The 24321-nt window shown below is 42.9% G+C and overlaps 1 protein-coding gene and 1 pseudogene across 4 annotated transcripts; one reads left to right on the top strand and one right to left on the bottom strand.

Moving 5' to 3' along the window:
• Positions 1-854: 854 nt before the first annotated feature.
• On the bottom strand, positions 855-20698 carry Kctd18 (potassium channel tetramerization domain containing 18). Of its 4 annotated transcripts, none has more exons than XM_045148515.1 (7): positions 20636-20698; positions 18145-18359; positions 15406-15617; positions 12920-13113; positions 11155-11249; positions 5916-6018; positions 855-2039 (listed from the first exon to the last, which is right to left on the bottom strand). In XM_045148515.1, exons 2-7 carry the CDS (start codon positions 18299-18301, stop codon positions 1550-1552), a joined length of 1251 nt encoding a protein of 416 aa, XP_045004450.1. In that variant the 5' UTR covers positions 18302-18359; positions 20636-20698; the 3' UTR covers positions 855-1549. The 4 variants fall into 4 exon arrangements, with proteins under 4 accessions (XP_045004450.1, XP_045004449.1, XP_045004448.1 ...); XM_045148514.1 differs by lacking the exon at positions 20636-20698 and adding an exon at positions 20464-20568; XM_045148513.1 differs by lacking the exon at positions 20636-20698 and adding an exon at positions 19157-19265.
• LOC105943773 lies at positions 4954-5273 on the top strand (annotated as a pseudogene).
• Positions 20699-24321: the final 3623 nt, after the last annotated feature.

The following is a 24321-nucleotide window of genomic DNA, read 5'->3' as shown; positions in this document are numbered from 1 at the left end:
ATGTCCAGATTGATAATCCTAAGAATCCTGGTCTCTAATGTTTAGAATTCCTGAGTTATCTATGATAACATTGTTTTAAAGTAATTACCTTTTATGTCATACAGGAAAATGCCACTACCATCTTCAATTAGCAACATTCTACTTTTCTTTTTAATTTTTTTTGTTTATTTATTTTATTTATTTATTTGAGAACAACAGACAGAGAGAGAAAGAGGCAGAGAGAGAGAAAGAATAGGTACATCAGGGCCTCCAGCCACTGCAAACAAACTCCAGATGCATGCATCCCCTTGTGCATCTGGCTTAGGTGGGTCCTGGGGAATTGAGCCTCGAACCGGGGTGCTTAGCCTTCACAATTGCTTAACTGCTAAGCCATCTCTCCAGCCCAACATTCTACTTTAAAAGGTACCGAGGTACCCAAAACTGGTTTATTTTATGTATTACTTAGAAAAGAAAGTCATTTTGCAAGTGGGAATAGAAAAGCTATATAAAGTAACAAACTTTCACACTACTACAGGGCACCAAGGTTTAAATGAGTACACTAACAGACAACATCACATTTTGTGGGAAAGTTTACCTTTATTTAAAAAGTAATGTTTTGAGTGTATTTACTTTACTCTTTCAAGGCAATGAAAGTACAGTGCTCAGCAACTGAGTAAGAAGCTTTCTGAACTGACTTCTGAGCACACTGGAAGCCCACTGCTCAAATAGAAATATGTGATCCATTACTAAACGTAGCATCAAAGAGTAAACAAATGCCAACTGGGTGGTCATGGAAAAATAGAGAACTAATCAGAATATTTTCTTTTAAAATATTAAAATTCAAGTTATATGGAAGTTGTATGCATAAAGTCATATTGTGTAATCACAAGGATCACTTCTGAAGAGCTTTTTTGGGGTTTGGGGTTTTTTGGTTTTTTTTTGTTTGTTTGTTTGTTTGTTTGTTTTTTTGAGGTAGGGTTTTACTCTAGCTCAGGCTGACCTGGAATTCACTAGTCTCAGGGTGGCCTTGAACTCACGGTGATCCTCCTACCTCTGCCTCCTGAGGGCTGGGCTCTTTTTCAAAGTTCTTCCAACCTTCACTATTCAAATTAAAGTATGCTGTTTAGCTCATCCTGCCCCCGACTCCCTCACAATTCTCCCAGCCGTGGTATGCACCATGTCAGCACTGAAACCACCATGCTATCTAGCCCTACAGCACAAGAGGAGGTGTACAGGGGAACCTAGTCTCCAACGTTGCAGCAACGAAGGGGCCGTCTACAGTGAGTATTATGCTATACTGCTTTGTTGCCTAGATTCCTATTAACCATGTAAAGTTAAAAAAAAAAATTAAAGCTAGAAGTCAAACTGCATACAGACAAAATGAGACTGCAGCTCCAACCACAAAAGACTCTCCCTGCCTCTACTCTCACTTTACAGAACTTACTATCCCTGTAATAATCTTAAATACAACATACGTTTCCCCTTCTACTGAATCAGGAAACAGTAACACTTATTGGTGTCAAAAATGTTGGAAGCTTTGAAGCAAACAGGTAGCTCCAAGTCCTCCATTTTACCCATCAGGCTGGTCTTTCCTGTTCTCAGTCCGCACATCCCAAGTGCTGGAAGCTTCTGGAGAGAGCTGCTCAGGGGAGCTGGCCTGTGTCCCTGATGAGGGGATGGGCAGGGAAGGCCCCGCAGCACACAGTGGGATCCGCTTCAGCTTGATCACCCTGTGCGATGAAAACTTCCTGTCCGAGAGCAGCACCTTGGCTGGAGGCGGTCGTGGGGCTCCATTCTCAGAACTTGGGACTTGGGGGGAAACTGGAGACTGTCCCTCATGAGGCACAGAGCACGGAGCTCCCTTTCCACAACTGCCACTCTGAGGCCGGTGTGCGGTCTCTTGAGAGGCGACATGGACAGCCTTGGGTGGGGACACCTTGACTGAAGCAGAGTTCCTGACTTTAATTTGGGTACTTGTGGAAGGGCCCAGATACCTGACTGGCTTAGGGCCCGTCTTACAGCTCACACCTTCCTCCTCTTCACTGAAGGCTGTCAGGCGCCTAGAAATATAGAAGCAGGTCTTTTTCAGAATTCATATTTTTGGTAGCTAATAAAATGCTCTATAAGGCTTAGCAAAAAGGTTTACATCAGGAATTAGTCAGGGGGGTTATAGGGGTTGACCTACCTCGTCTCTCATACACCACCAAAGTCAATACATCAATGAGCAAGTTTACAAAAGCTTGTTTCAACTTGTGTACAAATGATAGCTTTCAAAACCACACATGATATTAACACCAGCTAGTTAAGCTTTGTAGGGTTAAATGAGAATTATACTATGTATCACTGTTCCCATGAATCCTGGTACAATTCACTGACTATCCAAAGTGGAGGCTGGGAAGGTGACTCAGCAGTTAAAGGCACGTGCTTGCAAAGCCTGATGGCCCAGATTGAATTTCTAAGCTACCCACATACACAAGATACAAAAAGTGGTACAAGCATCTGGTGTTCTTTACAGTGGCAAGCAGTCCTGGTGTGCCAATACACACATACACACACATGCAACACACAGTACATGCAAATAAATATTTTTTAATGTTTTTAAAATTAAAGAAAATCTAAACTGGTTTCTCTCAGAACTTCAAGGTCAACAAGACTGCTGAAGAAAAAGAGGGGTTCCACAGCCAGATGTACACTTTATTCTCCAACTAAAGCTTTAAATTCAATGCTGATACAGAAAAGGCTGAGAAGGCATAGGATAAAGATACCTAAAAATCTGTTAGATCTGTATTTCCCAATCACATTACCACCTTTGATGCCCAATAAAACTTGTGTGTAACGGGACACATTTGGGGAAAGACTACTAGAATGGTCAAACCCGTGGTATGGTCACACTTTTTTGAATCTAAAAGGTACTGGACAAAAGTGTCCATAGAGAGTCCTAGGCTAGAGAGATGGCTTAGTGGGTAAGGCTCATTCTTGAGAAGCCTAAGGATGCAGGTTTGATTCTCCAGGTCCCACATAAGCCAGATGCACATGGTAGCACCTGCACCTGGAGTTCGTTTACAGTAGCTGGAAGCCCTGGCACGACCTTTCTCCCTCCCTATCCTCCCCCACGTCTCTAATAAATAAATACAAATAAAAAAATAAATCTTTTTTTAAAAACAGACAAGCAACAAAACAAAACAAAAAGAATTAGAAAAAAAAAAAGTCTTGAAATGAGTTCATGATTCATTACAAACAGCTGAAAGGTCCTCTGGTTGCAGGACACTGAGAACTAAGGGCAGAACTAAGCTGGAAGCCTCCTCCTCCCTGCCGACCAGCTGTCATAGTGCTACAAAGTGCTATGCAGTCTGCTTGCTGGAGGTAAGAAAACATCATCAGTCTTGACTACACAATTAGCCAGCCAGGCAAGAGGTACTCACTAGTGCAATAGTGGCATGTCTGCCATGGGAGTAACCAACTGCTCTCTGACTGGATTTAAGGCCTGCTCTACAGGAGGGATTTCATGCCTGGCACTGAAACCCTAGTCAAAAGCTTATGGCTGGATAGGTCATAAGCTCTTGGGATGAATCTACTACTGTTATTTGACTAACCAGATATAATACACCCACCAAATTACCCTCTAAATACTTATGTCTATGCCCATACATCAGTGCTACTCTCATTTCTGGTTACAGAAGGTTCTCTTATCAGATGGCAGTGACCACTGGGGAGACTCAAAACTCATCAATGCACTGAGAAGTGACAGCTGAATGTTCAGCCCTAAATAAACATCATACCCTCCAAGGCTCAGGGACTACCGTGGAAGAGTGGCAAGACCTGCATAACACTGGGCCCATCAATATGCCGTAATGGATGATGGAGGAGGGGACAAATGACAGCTAGTTAGGAACTAGTTAAGAAGGAGACTGGTGGAAAGATGATTGGGAAGGGGAGATAAAAGTTGCAGTAGGAGATTATGATCAAAATAAATTATGTGCATGTATGAAAATTGTCAATAAGCAAATGTTTTAAAAAAGAAACAACCTAAACGGAGAACATTTCTACAACTGACCTCCCATCTGTCAAAACCCTATCTGTTCCTCCCCCCTGCTTCCACCAGCTTCCCATTATGAAGCCACCCACCTAAACATGCAACAGCAATCGTCTCTGTCCACTTCTTCTCACATAGCATTACTGAGCTGTTTGATGACAATGAACTCTCATTCTTAAGAAACAGGAGGCCAGTTACATGAAAATCTCTGTATGTTATCAAGAATGCTAATATACTGTATTGAACTTTAAAACCCAACTGCAACATAATTCTACTCTCTAGTGAGTTAGAGACCTCACTAGTGCATCTCACTCATCATTATCTTGTCTAATCACCAAAAACAATGCTTCACAAAATCCCAAGGAAGAATTTGCTGACAAAGAGGAAAATCTCCACAAGCCATTCCTGTCTGCATCTTTCACTGCTCTCCACACCCAGGTCTCTCAACCTCTGCACTTTTACCATTCAGCCACATAACTGTATGTTTGGCTGGGGAGATGGGCTGCCTTCTGCATAGTGGACATTTGCCAGCATCCCTGGCCTCTGTCCACAAGATGCCAGTAGCATCCACTATCCTACAGTGTGACAACCAAACACCATCTTCAAGCATACACAAATATTCCCTGAGAGGCAAATATTACACGCAGTTCAGAACCACTGCTCTAGACTCAATGTTTGCTTGTGGTACAAAAGAAAAATAAATAAATAAATGAAAATACAGTCAGTATCTTTAAGAAATAAAAGGTTTGGATAATTGAATAAACTTCTCAATTGCTGTGAATGATCCAGAGGTCAAAAGTAAAAAAAAAAAAAAAGGGTTCTATAGAGTTATGAATCAAATTCTGTAACAAGTGATTAAGAAATAAAAACATCTAAAGGGGTGATGAGTGTAGCCTCCCAGGCGCCTGTTTTCATTGTGTGGATGCCTCTATACCACAAAGATGGTCAATGCACCTAAAACCCGTCAGACTTTCTGTAAGAAGAGTGGCAAGCATCAGCCCCACGAGTAACCCGGTACAAGAAGGGCAAGGATTCCCTATGAGCCCAAGGAAAGCGGCGCTATGATCTGAAGCAGAGTGGCTATGGTGGGCAGACAAAGCCAGTTTTCTGAAAGAAGGTCAAAACCACCAAGAAGATTGTGCTAAGGCTTGAGTGTGTTGAGCCCAACCGCAGACCCAAGAGGATGCTGGCCATTAACAGATGCAAGCATTTTGAGCTGGGAGGAAACAAGAAGAGAAAGGGCCAAGTGATCCAGTTCTAAAATGTTGTATTTCTGTTTGTGCAGAAATATTGAAGCATTAGAAAAGTTATGGATGCCCATTGGAAAATAAAAATTTTAGTTATACCTTTAAAAAAAAGCTAAAGGTTATGAATAGCTGGGCCACTAAAGAGGGGGCGAAAAGTGGTTTTTAGTGTATTTCAGAAGAGTGAAAGATACAAACATGGGAGTGGATTTAATTCTAATAATTTCATGGAACACAAGAAAATATCACCAAATAAAAATACTATTTGGGGCAGTAGGAAAGAGAAAAGAATTCAGAATAAGCCACAGAGCATTTCAAGTATTAAGCCTAAATGGAGGTTTTTACTATTGCCAATAAAGCCTGGGATTTTACTTTTGTGGGAGGAAAAAAATGCCTATCACAGCATTCCCACGAATCTACCAGTATTTTAAAACCACATTCTCCTAATGAGAACATACTTCACATCCAGTTGTAGAAAACTGGTCTCCATTTTTACAGTCTTGGGAACCTTGAGAGCTATATTTTGACGATAATGCAGAATATTCATCTTAGTGACTAACAAGCTTTGTCAAGTCAGGAGTTATTACTCATTTGCTTTCATAATGGCAATAAAATATCAGTTACAGAATTAAAAAATAATAATAATAATCACAGAGAACCTCTTTCGTATTGGGGCCATATGATGCAGACTTCCAACTAAAGGCCGCTCCTCCAGAGTCCAGCATTCTATCAGCTCGTGAGGCACCCGCCAGTAGCTAACACCTGGAAGATTAAAAAGGTAATTAAAGAGAGCCCGCGAGTCCCCTGCAAAATGCTGATCAAAACTGTAACATCTGAGACCAGCCAAGCCTGTGACTCGCGCTTCCCAGCCAGCTGATGTGGTGGGGGGGAGTTTGCACAGCACCAACAAGAAATGCTCATAGAAGCCTCCAGGCAGAAGAGTGGCACAGTCATGGCCTGGGTCCAGGAAGAGCTGGCAACCAACCAGGGCTTTGTCGCTGGCATGCTGAGAAAGCTGCTAGTCATGGAGGCCCAAGTGGCTGAGTGTGTGCTGGCTGAGGGCACAGGCTCTGGCCCCGGGTCTGAGTCCCACTCTGTCACTTACTAATGTAACTAGGAAAGCTATTTCCTTGGCCTAAATTTTCATTTCCTCGGTGAAATGCTGATTATCACAGTATGTACCTCACAGGGCTGTCATGTTAATTAAATGAGTTAATAAATGTAAAATGCTTAGAACAGGTTAAGCACTCAAGAAGTGCTAGGTGTCTTTATCAATCAGTCACAGGGTTGGTAGCACTGCACAGAGTGGCTCGATCGCCTGCCCTGTCTGCCCCTCAGGGTTGCTGTGACTGTCAAATCAGGTAAATTTGTGAACCACTCTGTAAACAGCAACTACTACGTAAGTAAGAGGTATTACCATGCTATTAAAAACAAAACAAAACAAAAAATCTCAGTTAATATATCAGGCCAAGATTCAGATGAATTCTTTTATTTTTTAAATTTGATAAGCTTCTGATTGAAAGCTTTAAAACGTATTACTATGAGCCTCAAACTTATTACACTAATAAAAGAAGGGAGACATAAAAGGTCACATATTTTATGATTCCATTTATATGAAATATCCAGACTACGTAAGTCCGTTGAGACAGAAAGCAGACTGGTTTGTGAGGACAGCAGGAGAAAGTAGAAGGGGGGTGATTAAGTGGGGGTTCCCTCTAGGGCTTATTCTTGACAAAACACGTGGTTTTTATTGTCACACAACTACAGCGTGGTTTACTATCAAGTAGTTACATCATCCCTCTGTTTACTTCTTCCTAAAATTTTCTTGGCTACATTATCTGTCTTTCCTTTGAGAAGAACTTTGAGCTTTACTAATACTTTAGTAGAGACTGTTAAACTAGAATGACATCCTTACAATACTCAGATTTCATTCAGGACCGTGGAAGTATATCTTCAGGTCTTTTTGTTATAGATGGAACGACGGATATAAGGATGAACAGCATTCTTCATGGCCTGGGTAGTTCCAAGGACAGTCCTAGTTATGTTATGCTTGTGGATTCCTAGCACCAGTGGTAGGGTGGTTTGAGGGTAAAACGCCCCCCACAGATTTAAATATTTAATGACCGGTTAGTAGCACTGTTACAGAGAGTTGTGGGACCTTTAGGGGGCAAAGCCTTGCTGGAGGACATGCGTCCCTGGGAGCAGGCCCTGAGGTACTGGAGACAGGCCCCACTGGCAGTCCCCTCCACTTCCTCCTCTCTGATGTGATGACATGATGCCAGCTTCCTGCTCCTTCATGCTTTCTCCACCAGGCGCGGCTCTGCCCTCTGGAGCGCCAAGCGGAAATAGACCGTTGCCTTCCCTAAGTTATTTGTGGCATTTTGTCCCAGCAATGTCCCTGTAATTTCTAACTGATTTATCAAAGCCACCTGCTTTTATTACTGAATACTTGTATTATACAGTACCCAGCTGCTTTAGTCTACTGAATGCACTTGCCTGAATTAGGCAGAGAAGAACATCAGACATCTGGTATAACCCACTCCATTGCTCTTCTACCCATTTTTTTAAACATATTTTATTTATTTGTTTATTTACGAGACAGAGAAAACGTGGGCATGCCAGGGTCCTTAGACTTCTCAGGCAAGTACCTTAACTGCTAAGCCATCTCTCCAGGCTTCCACCCATTTCTGTTTGAGCCAGAATCTCTTACTGATCCTGGAGTTTGTCAATTTTTCACAAGCTCCAAAGACTCCTTAGCCTCTGCTCCCCACCTCCGCCCCCCAACACACACACACAGGACTGGGATGTCAGGAGCATTTGGTCATGTCCAGCTGTTTAAAGTGGGCTATGGAAATTCAAATGGGGGCAGTCTCAGGACTCCTGCAGGAAGCACACTTAACTACTGAGCCATCTCTCTAGCCTTGATTTGTGTTTTCTAAACATATTGTCCATAAATAACAAGAGTCTCTCTTCTCCCTTCCTAGTTTTTTCTTTTATTTCTGTTACATAACGATGATACTCTACTATATATGCTTTTGAAGAAGTTAAAATCAGTAGAATGTTGTGTAAGTTAGTGATCCTCATTTTCCACTGTAGCTTCCTAAGTCACTGGAGGAAAAAAAACCAGGCCAGGGCCTCAGGAAGTCTTCAAGGCATCCTGCCAGGCTGAGACACAGAGAAAAGACACAAGAGAACACCAGGGCTTTTGTTCCTCAACTTGAGCCCAAGTGTCTCGCAGTAAATTAATCTTGAATAAGAGGCTTAAAAAGAATTGCACTTCTTTCATTATTATCCATCATCCTTCAGGCTCAAAGGGGATGACAAGAAACAGAAAAGCAGGAAAGTGAGGGGACAACGCGGAGGAAAGGAGAAGGGCTGGTGAGTGTGCCACCTGAAAGGGAAAAGGCAGACTGGTAGTTCGAGAGCCTCCCCTTCCTTCCAGTCACCCCTGAAAGGGGCACTCTCTCTCTCTGTCAAGACCACTATAGGATTGGGATGTGTTTTATTCAACAACGGACCCAATTTTAGGACTTAAGAGTATTTTGCACCTAAAAGAAACTCCAAATGTTGTTGTTAACTAAGAAAAATAGATTTGAACCCTCTAATATCCTTAAGTTAGTAGCATGGCCTTTCTGACTCAGTTCCCTCATTTATAAAATAGACATAGCAAAGAGTATACAGGCTTGTTTTGAGGATGAAGAGATTCTGAATGCAAATTACCTTCCAGAGTGGGTGATACACAGATTAACCATGATCAACGTTGAGTAGTAGAGGAATCAATTAGAGGTCAAGTTTCAAAATATGCATTTAGGGCTGGAGAGATGGCTTAGTGGTTAAGCGCTTGCCTGTGAAGCCTAAGGACCCCGGTTCGAGGCTCGGTTCCCCAGGTCCCACGTTAGCCAGATGCACAAGGGGGCGCACGTGTCTGGAGTTCGTTTGCAGAGGCTGGAAGCCCTGGCGCGCCCTCTATCTGTCTTTCTCTCTGTGTCTGTCACTCTCAAATAAATAAAAATTAAAAAAAATATATATGCATTTAAAGATTATTTTCACTACGCTGTACAAGTACTCCTGAGACATCTCTTCCCACAGCTGTCATTTTCTCCCTTTTATTCATTTTATTTTATTATTTTTTTAAACAAATCTTTTTGTTGTTGTTGTTTATTTTATTTATTTGAGAGTGACAGACACAGAGAGAAGCAGATAGATAAAGAATGGCTGAGCCACGGCCTCCAGCCACTGCAAACAAGCTTACATGGGTCCTGGAGAATCGAGCCTTGAACCAGGGTCCTTAAGCTTCATAGGTAAGCGCTTAACCACTAAGCCATCTCTCCAGCCCCTTTTTCTTCACTTTATGTTTAATTTGGAAACACACTTCCTAGGACAATGCTAGCTACACAGTACATCTACATAAGCTCTCGTTTAACTGAGTGAGAATAACTAGTGGAGGTATATTTGAGAATTATATATTGTTATTTATTTACTTATTTGAGACAGAGATAGAAAGAGGCAGATAGAGAGTGAGCAAGTTTGGGTGTGCCAGGGCTTCTGCCATTTACTGAACTTCAGACTTTGTGCATCTGGCTTTATGTGGGTACTATGGAATCGAACTCAGGCCATCAGACTTTGCAAGCAAGCACCTTAAACCACTAAGCCATCTCTCCAGCCCAAAAATTGTATGTTAATAACAGTATATAACAGGCTGGAGAGATGGCTCAGTGGTTAAGGCACTAGCATGAAAAGCCTAGTAATCTGGGTTTGACTACCCAGTACCAATGTAAAGCAAGATGCACAGTGGTGCATGCATCCAGAGTTCGTTTGCCATGGCTAGAGGCCCTGGCATACTTATTCTCTCTCTCTCCTCTCTCTCTCTCTCTCTCTCCTCCTCCCTCCCTCTGCTTGCAAATCAATAATAATAATAATAATAATAATAAAAGTACATAGCAACTCATGTAAGCAAACCCCCTCCCCGTGAACTTGAGGTGACAAATACCTTGACACACTGAAAAATATACTTTCTCAAATAAAGAAAGAAAATGAAGGGAAGGGGAAGAAAGAAGGGACAGCATTTACACTTACACTGTCTTATTAAGGGAAAGTGGGCTGGGGACAGGTGTGCTGCAAGCCTGCAGTCTCAGCACTCAAGAAGCAGCGCCAGAAGGAGCACCACCAGTTTGAGGCCAGCATGGTATACAGAATGAGTTTGCAGCCAGCCTGAGCTCCAGTATAAAACATGGTACCAAAACAAACAAGGGAAAGCCCATCTGCTTCCATGAAATAAAGCAACTGCACTAAGCTGGAGATAGCTTAATGGTTAAGGCACTCGCCTGCAAAGCCAAAGGAGCCAGGTTCTATTCTCCAGTACACACATAAAACCAGATGCACAAGGTGGCACATGCTTCTGGAGTTTCTTTGCAATGGCTAGAGCCCCTGGCATGCCCATTCTCTACGACCCCCCCCCAACCTTTCTTTCTCCCAAATAAATATATAAGTGAATAAAAACAAATAAAATTAGGGCCAGATAAATGGCTTAATGGTTAAGGCACTTGCCTGTGAAGCCTAGGTTTGGCTCCCCAGAACCCACATAAGCCAAATGCAAATAGTAGTGCATGAGTTTATTTGCAGTGGCTAAAGGCCCTAGCATGCCCATTTTCTGTCTCTCTCTTTCTCTAATATATAAATAAAAATAAAATATTATAAAAATGTTAAAAATAATAATAAACTTTTTGGTTTTTCAAGGTAGGGTCTCACTTTAGCCCAGGCTGACGTGGAATTCACTACGTAGTCTCAGACTAGCCTCGAACTCACAGTGATCTTCCTACCTCTGCCTCCCAAATGTTGGGATTAAAGGCATGTGCCACCATGCCTAGCTTTAAAATAACTTTTTTAATTGTACTGTACCTTTTCCTTCCCATGCATCAAAGGCGTCCATCATTTTCTTCAACTCTGCTACTGAATAATAGCTCCAAATGTACTGAACATTATTTCCCGCCTCTCTAGAAATAGTGAAAAAAGGAGTGAAAATCTGCTATCTAGGTATAAATATGTATATACACATTCAGCTGACAATAAGTGCTCGATAATGAAGGGGGAAAGATGAACACTGAGCGGTTCCTCTACGCCCCTTAAGAATACGTATAAACACACCAATCACATCACATACTAACTTAGATTTGCTCTCTTTGTTGATTCCATAATATAAAGACAAATCAGTATGTTTTAAGGCAATTAAAAAAAAAAAGCAGCTAACTCTAATCAAGGTAGATTAAATTTCCCTAGCATCATGCCAGGTGCTTATATGTGTCATACAGAAACATTCTTGCCTGTACAGAATTCAGAAACTAGACAGGTGTGGTGGCACACGCCTTCAACCCCAGCACTTGGGAGGCTGAGGTAGGAGGATGGCTGTGAGTTCCAGGTTAGCGCGGACTAGAATATGATCCTATCTGGAGGGGTGGTGATTCAGAAACTGATGACATGCTTTATCATCTAAAAGCAAGCTTATGTGGGTATGCATTAGCAGCTAACAAATGATCCCACCAATCTCCAGGCAGTACATAAAGAAGAGTTTGCTAAGTAGACTGACCAGTACAAAAGGGAACATATTAAGAGGATAAGCCCACAGAACTCAGTATGTTCAGTGGGGTGAGAGGAGGCTCCATAGTTATGGCACTTGCCTATACAATTTAGTATGTTCAGTGGAACGGGAGATGGCTCAGCAGCTAAGGGGCTTGCCTGCAAAATTCAGTATGTTCAGGTGGGTAGGAGGCAGCTCAGTTAAAGGCTGTTGCTTACACACCTGTCAGCCTGAGTCTGATCCTCCTCAATATTCACATAAAAGACAGATAGAGAGTGGTGTATGTGTCTGCAACAATGAGAGGTGGTGTCAGAATTTCTAGCACTAGGGAGGCAGAGGTAGGAGGATCACTGTGAGTTCGAGGCCACTCTGAGACAACATAGTGAATTCTAGGTCATCCTGGGCTGAAGTGAGACCTTAGCTCAAAAAACAAAAACAAGAGCTGGAGAGATGGCTTAGTGGTTAAGGTGTTTGCCTGCAAAGCCAAAGAAGCTTGGTTTGATTCCCCAGGACCCACGTAAGCCAGATGCACAAGGTGGTGCATGTGTCTGGAGTTTGTTTACAGTGGCTGGAGGCCCTGGAGCACCCATTCTCCTCTCTCCCTCTCTCTCTCCCCTTTCTCTCTCACTCTGTCAAATAAATAAATAATTTATTTTAAAAAATGAAATATTCTTTTAATAATTCAACAAAAGAATCCAAGTCATAGAATTCGAAAGCTGGAAGGGATCAAGGAAGGCCTTTTTCACTTCTCAAACAAGGATGCAAGGCACAGTGTGGACCCTGGTCACTCCATGGGCCTCCTTTCCTTCCTTACTTTGTAAGGTCTCTCATAGGACTCGGATGCTCACTCCAAGTTGAGAACCACTGTCCCTTATCAAGCAGACGGGCTGTGAATGAGATCTAGGTGAAAAGGTCTTAGCTGTAACCTGCTCCTGAAGCAGCCTGTCTCCAGAGCTCCGAGGGCTCAGTCTGTCTGCTGAGCCATGAGGATGGCCTTTTCTAGCTACGCACAGTATTTCAGTCACTAACAACTCTTAAAAGAGACCAAGACTTTATTTTATTCCTTTTCACATTTAAACTCAAACATACCTTTTAAAAATACTTTTACTGTGAATTCTTCCTCCCAGCTGCTTATCAATAGCATCTGTTCCATCAGCTTTTGTGGCATAGACACCAATAATTCTACTCTCACAGCTTGCACCAGATGTGTTAAGATAGTGCAGAACCCAAACTGTTGGTTTATTGCAAACTAAGCCATATGAATCACAGAAGTCTGTTAAAGCCTAAAGTTTAAAAAAAAAAGAAAACATAAAACTTGGATTTATTATAGAATAAAAGATGAATGTGCTATATTACTTTCATGTAAAGCTGAAATTTGAGCTGGTCATAAAAGAAATAAAAAGATATTGAATTTTAGCCTAGTCTTTAAACATGTTATGTAATGAATTAATTGGAAAAGGAAGACCATCACAAAAAAAAAAATCACTGAAAAACCTAAGTACTTTTCACTTAGAGAATACTTTTCCAAATGGTATTTCTATTTTATCTCCTCTTTCAGCTTACTAATATCATTTTGATTTTACAATCTTCATATAATGACTAAAGGTTAGTTCTCCTCTTTCCCCAGGATAACATATTCTGAGTGACCTCTCATTTGATTCAGTCACCTTCTCACTTTCTAACTAGCCCCATGGCTGGTCCTTATTTTTTATCCTAAATTCTAACCACAGATTAATCAGATTTCTTTGTTCCTTTACACTGAAAGATATTGTGAGGCCAATGTATACTGTCTGAACTAATTTAGCATTTATCCACCTAGCCACTCATTTGCCTGAATATTAACTAAGCTAAAGACAGGGTCCTAATCATTCACAGCTAAAGGTCACAGCTAATGCAGAAGACACTGTATGAGCGCTCTTATGTATAACCCCACCCAGGACAGCACAGGGTGGTGCAGGGCAACACGGGCCTTCCCTGAGGGTCCGGGCAATGCTTCTCTAAACACCTCGAGGACAAGCACCTTGACCTGTTTTGTCCGCATACCCCACATGTCTAGCTGACACAGTGGAGATGCCTGTTAACTGACTCCGTTAGTGGAGCTGGGGTCCTCACTCTCACTTAATATTGCTCTCTCAGTCCTCTATCGGTCATTAATTCTACATCTCTAAGAATACTACTTATGGCCGGGCATGGTGGCGCACGCCTTTAATCCCAGCACTTGGGAGGCAGAAGTAGGAGGATCACCATGAGTTCGAGGGTTCGAGGCCACCCTGAGATTACATAATGAATTCCAGGTCAGCCTGGGCTACAGTGAGATCCTACCTCGAAAAACCAAAAAAAAAAAAAAAAAGAATACTACTTATGCTATCAACTATTCAAGAAGGACTGGGTGTTCCATTTCTTAGTTCCCAAAGACCCAAGCCCCCCAAAAACATTCAATGAGATGAGGTACCTAATCTTGATAAACCTTTGACTGGCAATATAATATACTTTCTCACAATTGCATTTTGCCTTTCCAACATGAGTAGGAATAATTAAGAATCCTACATGTGTTCAAAATTTATAAAAAACTTTACAAAAAATTATAAAAATTTAAAACACTGGGGAGACTCATCAAAGCAGAAAACAAGAGACTGCCAAGATCTCAACACTAAAGGAGGTTTCTAACATGGCCTCCAAGGCTCAGGGACCATTGTGCAAGAGGGGGTGGAAAGAACGTAAGAACCACTCTGAGGCACTGTCCTCCCCACAGAAACCTTAAGATACATTCATGATAACCCCACTGAGGAGGGCCTCAGCAGAATGGGATTTGAGGATACACTAAAGAGGATAACCTGATGAGAATATTTGCAGTATGTTCATATATTGATGGTCCCAATAGAAATTAATTTAAAATAAACAATTTCAGGAGGAGTTGGCAAATTTATTAGCTACATAAAGAACTACTACAAGTTTCAGACTGAAGCCTCAGCTTTTAGAGGCAGTGATGCCCTGGGTGTCTACATGTCTGTATGTATTTATGATTCTTGTATAATTTATGCCAGTGTTTAAAGATTAAGTAGAACTCAAAATTTATTAAGTTAAAAAAAATTAAGGTGAAAATATAGAGATTGCTTTACTTAAAATAATTATAAAAACGGTCTCATGTTTGGATTATACGGGTAACACAGGCTACACAAAATAATCCAGTGCGGAATGGTGACTTGTGGGCATGACACAGCCACTCTAGTCATGAACTCATAGCCACTGTGCTTTCCTGTACAAGACTGGGCAGGATGGGGAAGGGCTCGCAAGACCCCATTCCTATTGGCAGTTAATAGTTGTTGGGGGTGGAGGGGGTCATGCTCTTCAGAATAACATCCCACCTGTACTCTAATTTACCAAAGCAAAAGACATGAAAGTAGATAGGGGATTAGTTAGGAAGAAGGGGATTGGTGGGAGTGGGATAAGACAGGGCAACGGAAGAGGAAGAGGATGACCAAAAGACATTATACACACATGTGAAATTATCAAAAGTAAAGTTACAATTGCTTTGTGAATAATATATATTTTAGAACTTGAGAAAATGTCAAGACCTTTTTAAGTTCTATATTTGACCTTAAAGAATATGTCTCCATTTCATTGGCCAAGTGGTCGGACAGGCTGTATGGATAGGGTATGCCAAAGTAATCAGCCTCTTCCTGCAAGGCAGCTCGCGTCTGCTCATCGGTGGGGATCTGAACTTCTCCATGAAGATAATCCAGAAGGTATTTAAACAGATGCCCATCACGGTCAATGATGCAGGCCCCTGGAAAACAGGTCAAGAGAGACTTGCATAAATTCATAGGATGATCAGTAAGATTTCAGCAAGGCAAAACAGGAATGCCAACCTCTACAATGATAAACACTTCTTTCTCACAAGAAAGTCAACATCTAGTGTTACAACAGGTTCAGTCACTCACACTAAGCTAGACTTTTTACTGTTTCACTGGAATAGTAAATATCATACACTAACAACCCTCAACTTAGAAACAGGTAATACTCTCACACTGAGTTTGGGTGGATTACTTGAGAAAGCCGTCTGTATTTCTAGAACACTGCTCATCAACTGACCTACGATGCGTCACCAGGTTCAGTTGTGTGGGTGTACTAGGTGTCCAGGGGCCAGGCCAAAGCAGTGAGTGAGGCTTAAACCAAACCCACATCTTGCTCACTTCTACCTTCCTGAATAAAAAGAGTAGTAGCCTTGTCTAATTGACACAAAGGAAGTGGGGGGGGGGGGCTACTGGCAGAAAACATTCCAAGAGCCACTAGGATCATTGCATGCAATCACTATAGCCCCACTACGGCTACTGTAAAAGCTCAAACTTCTGGGAGAAAGGAAGCTCACGGAACAGCCTCAGCTCAGCTGGAGCGGGACAGGCATGTGCAGGTGTGCCGTGGGAAAGAAGATGTGCGGGGAGCTTGTCACTATACCCAGTGTTTAAATGCTGCAGCGCCAGAAACCCTAGCACTAGAAACACTGGGTGTGGACCCAGTGTTTGGAATGATTCAGTTAGTCCCTTTGGAGCGTGAGAATCTACATTTGAAAAGAGAATTGCAGGGCAGTGTGGAGGCACACCTGTGATTCCCAGCACACCGAGACAGGACTGCTGACTTTGAGGCCAGTCTGAGTTACCTAGCGAGATATGATCTTTAAACGATAATGAATATTTAAAAAATAGTGAAAGAAATGCTATGTTGGCATCATTTAGGGTAAGACTAGTTAGACAACTAAGAGGTATTCAATAGTCTTTTGTTCCCTCTCCCACCCACACTTTCTATTTTTTATTTACTTATTTTTGCAATAATAAGATCGATCCTTTTCTTCCTTGATAGTTTTCGAAAAGTAGAGCTAAGGATATAAAACCTGGGGGCAGCAAATAAAACTGAAACCACTGCTGACCTTTCACCAAGAGGCCTTGTCAGATGGACACCAAGCCCTGCAGGCAGGAGTCCTGGTCCCCGGTGACTTCTCACTCTTTCAGTGCCACGCGGTTTGGTGGAGCAACCTCACAAGACCCCAAGTTACTCACAGCAGAGCGGGGCTTGTCCACCCCCACCGTCCTCTAACAAGGCCGGAGTGGCCTGTAAAGCTCACGCGTGGTACAAAAAGCGCTGATGGAGATTCGGACTGCCACCATACCTTGAAGCAGAGAAAGCACCGCAGAACCCTATCTTTCATAATAAACCTATGCTTTGTTCTGAAACAACAAGGTTGGTTCTCTGCCACTGAGTGACCCAAAGTATGAATGACCAGGCCACGTTTCTGCCCAGGCTTCAACACACAGAAGACCATGCTGCCAGACCAAGTGTTGACTACAACATTAATTCTACAATGACCTCTCTGTTAGCAACGAGAACAGCTGCTTTCTCCAGAGAAATAATTTCCTAAACTTTAATGCAGGGAGAATCTCATATTTTTAATCAACCGCAATACCATCACCCATAATGTCACACGAAAGTAACAACTTTCAGGCTGGAGAGATGGCTTAGCAGTTAAGGTGCATGCCTACAAAGCCAAAGGACCCAGATTCAATTCCCCAGGACCCATGGAAACCACATGCATTAGGGGGTGCATGTGTCTGGAGTTCATTTGCAGTGGCTAGAGGCCCTGGCATGCCCATTCTCTCTCTCCCTCTCTTTCTTTCTCCCTTAAAATAAACAGGACTGGAGAGATGGTTTAGTGGTTAAGGCACTTGCTTGGGAAGCCTAAAGAACCATGTTCCACTCTTTAGGTCCCACACAAGCCAGACACACAAGGTGACTCCAGCACTCCATGTCATACGTGCGCACAAGGGGCGCACGTGTCTGAAGTTTGATTGCAGTGGCTGGAGGTCCTGGCATGCCAATTCTCTTTCTTTTGCTCTTGTTCTCTCATAAAAAAAATTAAAATATATGTGTGAAGGGGAAAGTGGGGGAGGGGAGAGAATTATCATGGTTTATTGTCTGTAAGTATGGAAGTTGTCAATAATAAAATGCCAAAAAAGAAAAAATTACAAAATAAATAAATAGATATATTTCAAAATAATAATTTTCAAAATAGAGCCAATCCTCATAATTAGGTCCTGGGTGGATTTTATGCTCTTAATTCTTAGTCAACTTTTGCAACAGCATCACAGAACTTTAGAAACTGGTATTTAATTTCTCTATGTACTTAATGAATATCCACACAGCCCTGATAAGCTCACTTATTAGCACACTAGTACATTCCAATGTAATTAGGAAAATCAAAAGGAATTTAAAATAAGACTCTTACTTTAATGAGTATTCACAATCATGCTTCCAGACTTTACCTGATTCATCTGTTTTTAGAGGAAACCGACCACTAAACATAGACGCCAGCATAGAGTCCTTAAATCGACACAAAGACTCCCGCCGGGCTGTGTAGACACAGCCCCCCACATTCAGCCGAAGAACATTTAACACCTCTTCTGCCTTATGGACCGCCATTGCTCCTTTGGATGCCCAAAGCTGTCAGAAACTTCAAAACAAAGGCAGTGCCAGATCTCTGCAAAAACAAAGGACAAAAGGAGCACCACTTGCATTTCCAACCAAACCCTGGGCAAGATAAGCTTTAATATGATTCAAATAGATTTTTCAGAACTGGCAACACTGAAATGAAAAACGTCAAGTGATATGAAAGACACATGAGATAGGCTAAGAAGCTATGAGATTCTGACCCTGATGACTTACAGTATAGAATAAATAATATTCTATAATAAATCAATAATAAACAATAAATCACAGCTGTTAAATGATTGTTTAAAGAATGAAACAAAAGGACGCATGGCTAACTACATATAAAGCAAAGGTAAGGCATGCTTATGATCTTCAGCACTCACATAAAGTTGTAACTACAGGATGTGTGATGGAACCTTCTAGACTGCAGAGATTGTCCTGGAGCATGAAATTAGAGGCTAGGCTTTATCGCTTACTAGCTCTGGGTGCAAATGCATGGGAAAACTGCTTATCTCTCTTGTTTCCTTATCTATAAAATGGAGGCAGCAATGGCCAAAGGACTATCAGAGAGTGGTTAGCATAACATATAAAAAAGCATGTGCAATGGTCTGTGGCTCAGACTAAATATATAATAAATGACACACCATATGTATGATACAAGTTGTACCATAAGATATATACTGAGGGGCTTGGCACTACTCACTTTGGAGATTTAAAGAAACACAAAAGCATAAATTATTAACAATAATTCTTAAATCATATTACTAACATATCACTTTATCGACTGAGATCAGAATTCTACATAGACCAGTAACCAGACTGTTCTTAGAACTATGCAAATGATACCTCTTCAGTCATCCAGCTTGCTCACTCTAAAATGGTTGACCCTTTGGGAAAATGTTAAAGGTTTTTCTGGAGTTTACTAACCACCTTCAGTGTTTCTATGGAACCTAAAATGGGACTGAGCTGAAAAAGTGACTACCCACCGTGCATAGCAAGTTTGAAAAATGGCCGCCAAAGGCATAAACACCCCTCTCACTTTTAGCAACCTATCAGTTAAACGCCTTTCCTTTGCTGGGTGCACCAGTTTCACCGGATATAGTGAAATACGAGTAGACAATTACAATCCCAGGAAGACCAGCACACAAAAGCCATTGTGAACCTAAGGCCTTGTCTTCCAAACACACTTACAGACACACTAGTTGCCCAAATCATGGGAATAGCACTCTTAAGCAACGAGGCATGGATACAACTGATTCAGTGCCCCAGTTACCAGCTCCCTGGAAACTTATTTGCAACGTCTGGGGCAAGCACCATTTCTTGCACGGCTTTCCCAAGAACCCTGCTCAGCCGGAATCTTTACCCAAACTTCTGTCCGCATCTTATCCCACTTGTTTAATGTTTGGTTTGTAAGCCTGAGAAAGGCAAAGACAGTGTCATTCTTAATAATTCCCATTTACTGAATGCTTATTATGTGCCTGTCACTAAAAGGAGACATAGACACTAGGAGACATTACCTAATACACCAAAAAAAAAAAAGAGCTTTATCAGACAGGAATGACTGTCCTTGCTGACACAAAAAGAAAAAATAACATTAAGGTATGTGCAGATGCAGAGTCCACTGGACTGCCTGCTATAAGCCCTGGAGCCAGCCACAGCTCAGGGGAGCTAGACCAACCTTGGGAGCACCCGCTGCGCCCCCATACCGCCTCCATCAATACTCTTTCACCCCTACGGGCCCTGACCCAGGCCCTTCACTCACTAGCAGATGCCCATCTGAAGCCCTGCAGGATGGCTGCCGGGGCCCAGCAGCACCCTGAGCCCTAAACAAGTATTTTAAAACAAAGTGCCAATATATTAGGGCTAAGAGGTGCTCTCCCATTTCACCCAAACAGCCTCTCCTAAGGCAGAGAGCTATCCCCAATACAAGACCAGCAGGGTTGGGAAGGGGGGGTGTGGGGTGGGCACTCCGGAGCCCATCCTCAGATGAGCCCAACTTGGGCTTCCTCTGCTGTGGAAGGTGCCCGCCCCTTGCGCGCCGAGAGCCACGCTCTCATCGCCTGCACGAGAAGCATCAGGGACGCCCGCTGGAAATGCAGACTCCCGGGCCACCGAGGTCGGGCTGCGCCTTCACACTCCGCCTAGGGGCTCACATGAGTCGGCAGAGCCGGACGAAACCCGAACCGTACGGGCCCGGAGCCCCCTCGATGCCGCCAGCCCCACGTTCGCCCAGGACGCCCCAGTGGCTCGGGGTCCACGGCCCACCGGGCGCGCACGTGCGCCGCGCACCGCAGCGGCGGGCGGAGCGGACACTTCCGGACTGACCTGCGACCCGCCCGGCGCTCAGCGCAGCCGCCCGGCGCCGCGGGGCCGGACGCGGAAGTGCCGGGCAGCGAGCGGCTCCGCGGCGCCCCCGCGCGGCCCCCTGGCGCGCTGCGGCAGAAGAGCGGGAGGCCGGGCCGGGCACGCCCCGCCCACGATGCTCCTACCGTCCCCGCCCACCACGCGTCCCCGCCGGGGGGGTCTCGCCCGTGAGGACCAGCCCCACTGGCCAAGAGAGGTCTTCTTACCGCAGTGGGGGCGGGGGCGTGGCGTGGAATAAAACTACTTCGTGCCAGGTACTAATGCACCAATGTTTAGCTTTTGAATATGCCCACGGATAGCATTCTTAAACCTGCAAAAGGTGCGATTTTTGTTCTTGTTGGGAATATGTGATGCACGGCACACACATTCAACCCGACGCTCTTGTTACGCCAGATCCTTTTCCAAGTGCCTCGCAGAAACTACTTAATTTTGCCTTACTGACACCAAAATCATTCTTTCACCTTCCAGCTGCACCTTTGTGTAAGGAACTGCGCTACTGTGGTGGAGATTTTAATCAAATTGAAGCCCCTCGCCCCTTTCTGTGCAAAGCAGTGTTTTGCAAACGTCTCGGATTCTAAGTTGAAAAGGAGGTAAACGGAAAACATAAAACCCTGCGCTGATCAGGCCTTGGAGCAGATGTGCCCTGTGTCACTGTGTCCTGCCCCAAGTCAGATAATCTTGTAAAACTAGACCTTGAGTAAAAAGCACCCTGAACAAACAGCTTTCTGTTCTGCATTTGTGCTTCCTTATCACTGACTTCTTGCTAAGGCATTTCTGTTTGTGCCCCAAATCACTTAACTCTAGAAACTTGTAAACCACCAGTAATGTAGAAGAATTCGAGATGATGTGAGACCGCCTGCCATACTGTCTATAAAAACTCTGAGCTCGGGCTGGAGAGATGGCTTAGGGGTTAAGTGCTTGCCTGTGAAGCCTAAGGACCCCGGTTCGAGGCTCGGTTCCCCAGGTCCCACGTTAGCCAGATGCACAAGGGGGCACATGCGTCTGGAGTTCGTTTGCAGAGGCTGGAAGCCTTGACGCCCCATTTTCTCTCTCTCCCTCTGTCTGTCTTTCTCTCTGTGTCTGTCGCTCTCAAATAAATAAATTAATTAATTAATTAATTTTTAAAAATCTTTAAAAAAAAAAAAACAACTCTGAGCTATCAAGAGTTCAGCACTCAGGCTTGTAAGTTATTTCCCTGAGTCCATGTGGACATGAATAAATTTCCTAATTCTCCACTCTATTGCTGTGTAACCTAGTTTTCCCGTAATGCTGTGTATTTTTACATGCTTAATAAAACACAGTTCTCTTTTCTGGACACTTCATCAGAGTCCATACTAATATGGTCCTAATTTCTGCTTGAATCTTAGAAGAAAAACCAGGGAGAGGTTAGCACTTCAGCTATGAATAGTCTTGGGAGACAGGAAAGATTTGTTCAAACTATAATTATTTCTCATGAGCTACAACACAGGCACTGTGACTGAACAGCTGATTAAGACAATGACGTTGTATCATGCAGTACTGTATTCCTTACTTACTTTTCATCACTGTTACCAAAATGCCTGACAAAGACAACTGAAAAGAGGAAGGACTTATTTTGCTTCAGAGTTTCAGAGGTGTGGATTCATCATGGTAAGGAATGCCTAACAGAGCAAAACAGTTCACATCATTGCAGGCCATAAAGCAGACAAATGGCAATGCTGCTATTCTGCCAGGCAGCCCATAGGCTGTACCACCCTGCAGGTGAGGTGGTACCACCCACATTCAGGGTAGGCTTTCCCCTCTGAGTGCTTCACTAATCTACAAAATGATTCTAATTCTAGCCAAGTGGACAATGAAAGATAAAACATCACAAGCTCATAAAAATTTTCTCTAAATACTTTAGGATCTGCAGGCCATACTTAACACATTGACTCTGTTAATGTGGTCTGGAAACAAACATATATATCTGAATGAGCCAGACATGATGGTGCATGCCTTTAATCCCAGCACTCAAGAGGCAGAGGTAGGAGGATTGCCGTGAATTCGAGACCACTCTGAGAATACATAGTGAATTCCAGGTCAGCCTGGGCTACAGTGAGACCCTACCTCAAAAAAAAAAAAAAAAGAAAAGAAAGAAAGAAAGAAAGAAAGAAAGAAAGAACTGACTGGGTTCCAATTTACTATAGAGGCTGAAATAACAACTTCACAGGTAATGAAATGATTTAAAATATGAAAACTTTTCAGAATTTACTTAGACCACGGGTTATAGAAAAAAAAAGTAATGATAGCTTTCTTCTTTTCAAGTGGAAAAGATAAATGATAATCAAAATAGTTATAGAAGCCAGGCAGGTGTGGTGGCACACGCCTTTAATCCCAGCAATCAGGAGGCAGAGGTAGGAGGATCGCTGTTTGAGGCCACCCTGAGAATACATAGTGAATTCCAGGTCATCCTGGGCTAGAGCAAGACACTACCTCAAAAAAACAAACAAAAAAAGTGGCGGGGGGGGGGGGTGGGGGGGAGTTAGTTACAGACAAAGAGGCACTATCAGGTTGGGTGGAGTTTGACTGAAGAATTCCTCACTGAAAGCAACTTAAATTGAGAGCTTTGAAAATGAAAATGAGTGCATGTCCCGAAGAAATGGAGAAAGAATATTGTAGGGGAAAGAGAGAGCAAATGGCAAGATGTGGGAGCACAAAAGTACTTGGCAGTTTGTAGAAAGAGAACAACAGAAGCTAATGCATCTGAAACTTGGTGGGCACTGGGCCATGCAAGAAGATGAAAAGAAATAAGGTTGAAGAATGAGGTAGAAGCTAGGTTTTTTGTTTGTTTTTGGTTTTGGTTTTTAACTTTTGGTTTTAAGGTCTTACACTGTAACCAAGCTGGCCTGAAGCATGCTATCACCCCTCCTCAGCCTTCTGCATATTGGGATTATAGGCACACACCACCACAACCAATCCTGGAAGTCAGATTTTGAAACATCTTGCGGCCATAGTAGAAGTTTAAATCTTACTCTAAGCAAAATGAGATCATTGGCAGGGCTTAAGCAAGGGAGTAACATGATTGATTTACTAAATTTTTGTTTTGTTTTGCAACATAGGGTTTCACTCTAGCTCAGGATGACCTGAAATTCACTATGTAGTCTCAGGGTGGCCTTGAACTCATGGCCATCCTCCTACCTCTACCTTCCGAGTGCTGGGATTAAAGGTGTGCACCACCATGCCCAGTTGATAGTAAACCAGCTGGGGCATGGTGGCGCACGCCTTTAATCCCAGCTAATCCCAGCACTTGGGAGGCTGGATCACTTGTTAGGAAAATCACCATGAGTTCGAGTCCACCCTTAGACTACATAGTGAATTCCAGTTCAGCCTAGGCTAGAGTGAGATGCTACCTCCAAAAACCAAAAATTAAGTAAATAAAAGGTCTATGTGGCTACTGAAATGAGAATAAATTGGAAAGGCATAAAATGAAAGTAACCAACTGCTGCAATAACCCAGGGGAGAAACTTAAGTTGTGATGACTATAGTGAAAGTGGATGGATGCATATAATACACATAGGAAATGGAAATTACAACATTTCCTGGTGAATCAAGCCTTCAGCCAGGTGTCTGCAGATACAAACTACAAACAACTGAATATATTGGGGGTCATCTATTCTATTCAAACCACC

The sequence above is a fragment of the Jaculus jaculus genome, chromosome 4, assembly GCF_020740685.1.
Source record: "Jaculus jaculus isolate mJacJac1 chromosome 4, mJacJac1.mat.Y.cur, whole genome shotgun sequence".
Lineage (NCBI taxonomy): Eukaryota > Metazoa > Chordata > Mammalia > Rodentia > Dipodidae > Jaculus > Jaculus jaculus.
This window is presented reverse-complemented; position numbering and strand designations above follow the sequence as displayed.